The sequence below is a fragment of the Argopecten irradians genome, chromosome 13 (assembly GCF_041381155.1).
Source record: "Argopecten irradians isolate NY chromosome 13, Ai_NY, whole genome shotgun sequence".
Lineage (NCBI taxonomy): Eukaryota > Metazoa > Mollusca > Bivalvia > Pectinida > Pectinidae > Argopecten > Argopecten irradians.
The window spans coordinates 29,267,942-29,275,988 of NC_091146.1; the positions used below are offsets into that span (position 1 = coordinate 29,267,942).

The 8,047-nt window shown below is 33.7% G+C and overlaps 1 protein-coding gene across 1 annotated transcript; it reads left to right on the forward strand.

Annotated features, from left to right (window-relative positions):
* The first annotated feature begins 350 nt into the window (after positions 1-350).
* LOC138306164 (mucin-2-like) lies at positions 351-3,835 on the forward strand. Its single transcript, XM_069246557.1, has 3 exons — positions 351-524; positions 789-1,176; positions 1,953-3,835. Exons 1-3 carry the CDS (start codon positions 357-359, stop codon positions 3,056-3,058), a joined length of 1,662 nt encoding a protein of 553 aa, XP_069102658.1. The 5' UTR covers positions 351-356; the 3' UTR covers positions 3,059-3,835.
* The last annotated feature ends 4,212 nt before the right edge of the window (positions 3,836-8,047 follow it).

Below are 8,047 nucleotides of genomic sequence, written 5' to 3' on the forward strand. Positions count from 1 at the left end.
TTACCTACTAAGAATCGCTTATTAGACTTCGTTTTTGCATCGCTTTACATCTATTGTCTTCCTTCTATTGTATAAACTTTATGTCGTACCAAAAGAAATATTTTGACTTTTTTTGTTGTTGTGGCTTGTGGCTTTGTCGTTTTTCGAAGGTCAACATCTTTGTGGTTACCCTTAATAATGACATGTCAAATAATTTTGATATTATTTAACAGAACATGAGGCAAATATATTTATTTGCAGTGATATTTTTTATCTTAAGGTAATCTCATGATTGGAATTCACGATTAAAATTGTATTATTATAAAAGTTAACATACTTATTTATTTCTCTTTCAGAATAAAATACGAACAAGAAAAATGATATCGACTTTTCTAATAAGTGGATTTGTATTAGTGACTTTGATTGGACACTCTTTTCAACATGGCCGAATGATGGATCCAGTTCAAAGGTCATCAATGTGGAGGAAAGGTTTTAACACGCCCCCTAATTATGAGGACACACAGCTGTATTGTGGAGGACGTGATGTAAGTATGATGTCAAAGGTTACACGTGACAGGGAAACTGAAAATGATTTATTCGGATCATTTTTTTTTGTTTTCAAATAGCAAAAAGTTTTCGCTGTCAAAATGTCAAAAAGAACGCTTTATAAATTTCTCAATATTTTGTGGATGGAATATTCGCGATCATATGCGTTATGCGTTTACGACGTTTACTTTTTGAATTTATTTTTTCAAAAATAAAAAAAGTTTATAATAAATAAATAATATATTTCTATATTTGTCTTGTAGGCCATCCAGCGTCTTGGTGGATTGTGCGGTGTATGTGGCGACCCCTACGAGACTGATGTTCGTGAAAACGAGGCTGGTGGAATGTATGCTAATGGTATAATAGTACGATCATATCCTAGTGGAACGTCTAGAATCCGAGTCTCGATTGATTTAACGGCCTATCATAAAGGGTACTACGAATTCCGGATCTGTCCGCATAACAACGTTACAGCGCCTGTTACTCAGGAATGCCTGAACAGGTATCTACTTCCGGTGGCGGAGGCCACAGTGGACGAAGGCGAGCCGACCAGATATTACCCAGAGTCTGGTGGTATCCATGACCTTACACTCTTCCTTCCTCCGGGCATTTCCTGTTCTCAGTGTGTGTTACAGTGGAGATATCGTACAGGTGAGGTTGATTATATAAATAAATAAAAAAGCCTAAATAAATAAAAAATAGATAGATAAAAATAAATAAGTAAAACTAAATGTATAAATAAATAAAGAAATAAGTAAATAAAACTAAATGAAAAAATATAATATATGGATAAGTAAAACTAAATGAATAAATAAATAAATGTTTTGTCTTCATCTGATCATTACTCCTGGTTTGTATTGTGGTTATATAGCGGCAATACTAAAATAAAATATAAGTATGGTTATGATTATAAAATGCGACACTTGGTAGAATACAATGACATTCGTCGTTTGAAACTTCACAGGGATACTATGAAATTTTAGATGCTTATGAACTGTTTTTCCAGCAACCACAACTTGATTTTGTGGCACTATCATTACTTTACATTTTCAATGCAGTCCCACTATGTAACCTTACCAGGCGCAGTTGGCAGTCATATAGACAATGAACTTCAAACGCTTATTATGACGTAATTATCATTGTGACGTCACAATTGTCGTGCCAACGATCACGGAAGACGGCTGCTCAAGTGGCTGTTCCATCCATGACGATAACGAATGATTAACACATTATAAATGCAAAATTCCTTGGGATTTGATCATAAAATTGTAACCAAATATAAATATAAGCATTGACCGTCTGCCAGCTGAAAGACGTTCAATGCTTAATTAAATAAGGCTGATCTTTTGTGTAATAGCAGGATCCTTTCTGACGGAGGATAATACAAAATAAGGTTGCGATTTTTAAAATGTGTATTTTATTTCCAGGAAATAGCTGGGGTATTGATAAAGACGGGCGAGGATGTATAGGCTGTGGTGTGCAGGAGGAATTCCGAAACTGTGCAGATATAAGTATAGGATCCGAAACATCTGATAATGACGTCATTCAGAGACCAAATCCAACCCCTGTTATCACAGAACGATCACGACCGGCCACGAGACCTAGAAAAGTTCCGGTAACCACCACCACAACCACCACTACCACTACCACCACCACTACTACAACACCGAGCGTGACTACAACCACAGAACGCCCACAACCACAACGCCCGGATGTAAATAGAGAACGCCCGGATGTAGATCGGACTGGATTTAGAGACCAATCGAGAAGACCCATACCAACCCGACTACCAACCACAGGAAGGCGTGCTGAACAAGACAGACTACCTCCATGGATAAGACGCCCGACACTGCCCACGCGACCATCCATAAACAGACGTCCCTCGTCAGCACGCGACATATTTGGAAGACCAATAAGGCCAATATGGCTGAGACCTGGTGTTCCAAGTTCCCAAGATAGAATCGGATCGCGACGAAACCCACTTATCAAAGGTTTAGATACACTAAGGCCATGGGAAGATAATTCGTTTGTGAATCGTATACCAACAACAACTACAACAACAACGACAACCCCTGCTCCTGTCAGAACAAACATTGGTCTCGACTGGGATACTGTGCTTAAGCTAAATATTCAACAGTTGAGGTTATTTCTGAATAGGCTGCGCATGCTCCAATTTCAGACCCCTTTCCGGTCTTCAAGAACAAGATCGCGGGTTCCAACACCAACTCGTCAGCGAAGCAGTTCTCTCTCAAATCGCCTTTTCATGTCACCAGAAATGCCAATGGCGGATCAGGGGATGGCCTTCAGAGTTTCTGATAATACAATAGATTTAGCCGCGGATCCAAACGAAACCGGAAGTACTGTCGGCGCAACACAGGAAGCGGAAACAGTCGATGTTTATATAAATAGATATAATACTCTGAGCAATGGGGCTTTGGAAGCTAGCGATAGTCCACAGAAAGCCTGGTACACGTCCATTGTCGCTAATATTAAGAATACAGAGGGTACTGAAGAAAGAAACAATCAGCTCTAAAAAGAAATTAACAGATTCTTTCGTGTAACAATAATACACAGTGACACTTATATTTATTTTGTAGGGAATGTTGATGGTGATTTTCAGTTTTCTACAAAAGAGTGATAAATATCTTGACTAATATGCTTTTCTTTCTACAAATTTTATATTTTAATATGAAATGATTCGAATGATGTGTTATATTAATACATTTGAATTTATTTATTTCAAATCACTTACAATACAAACAACAGTGACAATAAAGTAGAGAGTGTTTTCATGATTGACATATCAAAATGTAATACAAATTTATGACCTTTAGCGATAATTGGCTTTTCGACACACAGCTAAATTACTGACAATTGAAAATTCCGTTCATTATTTGTGATCCTGGACCAAATAATTTCATATCTTCTCATTTTACCTGGCAATGCCATCACATAGAAGCATTAAAAATCAATATGATTATTGGACATATTGTTAGTGAATATATACATTTATAACATATACAAGTACGAAATACAAATAATTATAACAATAATGTACATTGTGTTGATCATTCATTTAGTATGTGATATTTTGGAAACATCATTTTAATGTGTAGTGTATCCGTGTACGGTACTGCTTGCATTTGACTATGAGTATTATTACGCCTTTTCGCTAAAATTTCATCATTAATATTTATATATATATGTGTGTGTACTATGTTTGTATATTTTCGTACCGAAATCCATATTTGTTTCCATCATAACCAGATTGTTATCATTGTTCTAATGATCATTAAATTATTTAAAAGTATTTAAATGTATTTGTTTTTTCTGTTTTGTTTGGTGTCTTGTTGAGCTCTCTTCTTTGGTTACAACATATACTATAAACATACTTATTTTAGCGGTAAATTTATTTGAGCGCTCTTGTGCTGTTTTTAAAGCCCTAATTCATTTAACGCCAAATTTTGTTGAAATTTATTTTGGGTATTGAACGGCCTTTTTATAAATTGCGCTAATTTATATCTACACAAACAAATCATAATTTACAGTTTTGCGCTAAAATGTAAGTGCGCTGAAATAATTATGTTAACATTGCTTGCTATACTTTACATTGCAACAATGAACCTTTTACATTTTAGTACATCAGGGTAGAACTATACCGTGGACACCAGACTGCATCATTATGAAATATACAAACATTACTAGATGGAATAGCATAGAACGACCATATAACATCTACATTATATTTGTTTCATCATTGTGTTAATTATCAAAACATGTCCTGATATGATCAGAATCCATGTCTATGTAAATGTGTAGTTATATGTCTCCTAAAACACACATTCAGCACCACACAATACATACCTTGTAAGCTATCCTTAAATGGTCTCAGCTCTAATAATGACTTAAAGGCAACTCAACAAACATCCATAGAGATATATTTACATTGCCAATACACACTGCCTTGCTGATACAAAGAGATGGCATCATCTGATTTCATAAGATTCATCATTCGTCTTCTTACAACGTCATATATGCACTGCCTGTGTGGTTTTCCAAAACGCGGGTTTCGAGATTCCAAAACGACGTGGGTAAAGTACAATTTACCGTCGACTAGTCCAATCTTCGGTGATTATGACGTCACGAAACTCACGTATTGAACATTCTAATCATTTTTCCACTATTGCCCTTTCTGCAACAATCAAATGATTCGCCTATGTAACTGTATTCATGCATTAGATATCAAATTCCTCATTCTATCGAAAATTACCTCAATTGATGTTATAGTCAATATTTAATTCAAATGATACATTACTGAAACTTGTATAGGAATACATTAGAAATACCAGACGGTTTATACAAGATGTCATAGACACTGAGAGCATTTTACAGATACTGTATTTATTAATATGTGAAGAAATAATCAACACTTGTTTGACAATAGTTTCATAATTTATTTTTCACCTGTGATATTTTCCTTAAATTGTTATCTTATATTTTCTAATTTTGGATTATATGTATTGTACGTTATTCCATGTAAATACCAGGAGAGGGCTAATGAAGGCATTGTCTGTTGCCCAATTTCTTTTGTATTGACCACCTAACAATAAAATATTCTGAAATGTATATATGACGTCATAGCTGACGCGTTGAAAATGACTACTCATGTTTATCAAGGTAATTAGTTTTACGGAACTTCACTGATTTTATGTATTACCAACAAATGTTAGCAAAATATACTATAGAATAATATCAACCTCATCTTTGATGTACCAACTTATAAACTAAGTGTTCGGTATTTGTTTTGACATACATTTGTGTCTGACCTAGCAACATTAGATATGCGTGTAACCCAATATATATTACAAAGCGAGGCATGTCAACCGATCCATTATTGTTTATATTTAGCACTATATTTGAAGTTAATAGTCGTTTTTTAGATAAATATATATTTTGTGTAAATTCATCAACGTATATGGGTTAAGCTGATAGTTATAACATAATGCATCGTTTTAGTATTTCACGATCACAGCCTTAGTTATCATTTCGTCAAGTATATATTGTATAATGTTAACGAGTTAATTTCAGAGGTATTTATACTGAAACATCATGTCTTTAGTGAAGTAATATGTGCTATACGTTGTGCTATATATTCAACTTGAAATAAATGATTTTGTCTTGTCTTGTAATGTCTTGTAATGATACAAAGAAATGAAGTATAATGATAGTTTTTTTATTTGTTTTCATACTAAATCCGCCTTTCAGATTGGCATATATTTTTTTTCCTCACGCTACTATGAAGAAAAAAAATCAGAAAATGGCGCGAACACTCCACTCGTTATCCTGAAGTCACAATAGAGATGTTGAAATTGTCAACTATCAATGAAGCAGTACGTTTAAACTTATTTTCATGTTATTATGTAGTCTGAATAAATTAATCATAAGCATTGATATCACCATTTGTAATTTCATCGGGTTATGAAATACATTTTGTTAGAATCTGCTGTGCCGATTCATACAGTTTGCAAACAAAGTATCTTCCATACACCGATGAAGTTAAATAGATAGTGACGTCAATGCTTAAGTAAATGATAAAAATAGTAATAATCAACGAAGTACATTTTGTTATGTCAAGATTTCTTAAAACTTATTTTGGTTACGTTTATCAAACCCTGATCTCTGAAAATTCTTTCAATCTAAACCCATACAATAATTTATAAAAGGAACGCCCATAATAGAATCCATCCATGCATGGTCGGTATATTTGACCGCATTCTTTTGAACTACGACACAAAACAAACAGGATATAGCTAACTGGGGATTTCCTGAAATATTGTATCACTGCTGTATCAATCATATGTTATACCATGTCATTTCCTTAATCTATATTAAAAACTTAAAACTGCGTCATGAAAACCAAGATAAAGACAAATAACATTTCATGAATATTAACGAATCGTAACCTACTAAACTTTCTAACTTTCTAAGCAATCATACTTTTAAAGACCTATTATTTTCCCGAAACTGGTTCTGATTTTTAAAACGCGATTATTACACGAGATTGATAATCTAGTAAAGTCACATGTGATATATCATAAGCAAAAATATATTTATCATCACTTTCTGAATAATTCGATTAAAACAAATTTAATGTAAATTTCCATAACTCGGGCTTATTGAGTTACATATTGTATCAGCCATTGTTCTAATTACGGTGCATAAGTGTCATTGCACAGGTCAGCAAAACAGCAAAACGAATCTCCACTATTTTTCTTCCTTTTTTGAGGGAACTTACGAGGAATATTTAGAGGATTATTTGATTTTGCCAAGAGCCTTTTGGCGAGTGGCATATCAAAGTACTTAACGAGTTCGTATTACATAGTCACAAGTGTAAGATACCATTTATCACATATTTTTTATTAATGGAAATATCAATGAAACTTTTTATTTTTATTTTGCCTTTATATTAAACAGTAGAAATCCGGCTCCGATATGACTATTCCGTCTACTGTGACAAGCATGCGACGTCATATAAAGATTATGACGTAAAAACGAACTTTGACGTCACAAAAATGTTATTACACATGTGTCTTACGATACTTATGACGTGGCTGTATGACATGGCTGGACGGGCCAGTGATGTGATCAATCAAATTCATTGTCTTCAACATAAATCAATTATCAATTTTAAATTTTATATCTGGTTCTGTATCCATAGCTTGTTTATCCATTTTCCCGTTCGACCTTTTTTGTTACAAATTGTTTGCTTAACTCGTTTAATAGGCAGACAGACACCTTTCGTAAATAATAGTGCCCGTACTTACTAATCCCAAACCATCCTCAATATTTTATGAGATCATCCTCAATGTCGTTATATCCGCCCCTGGAATATGTCATAGCAAAACTTAGAGCAGTGTATATGTAAATTGTTAACATCGTTTTTTTTTCATATTTCCAAGCTTTCTTCTATTGTCATCTCAACAGCCTTAGCCTTAATGGTATACTCAATAAAATATATTTTGAATTATTGTATAGTGGTTAAATTTTGGGATGGTTTATTTGATTTTTTTTTTGGAAATGAGTTTTTACATAATTTTGTACATGATTTAGTACATGTGTTTGTATATCTGTTCGTACATGTGTTTGTAAAAGAGTTTGTGCAAGAGTTTTTACATATGTTTGTTCATAAGTTTGTACATGCGATTGTACTGGATTTTGTGCATAATTTTGTACATGTAGTTTTGTACTTGAGTTTGTACATTTGTTTGTACAGGTGTTTTGTACATATTTTTGTAATTGTGTTTGTACATATGTTGGTACATGTGTTTGTACATATGTATGTAGAAGTGTTTTTTCGTTTTAATTATTTGTGACCTAATCCCGGCCAATGTAGGCCTGTAGTGCGTTTTGAAAATAAACATCACGTATCATATACGACAAAATTCATTTTAGCTGTCGAAAGCCTTTAATGAAATCGATACTTTAAGACATAATCGAATAAAGTATATGTCTACCATCAAAG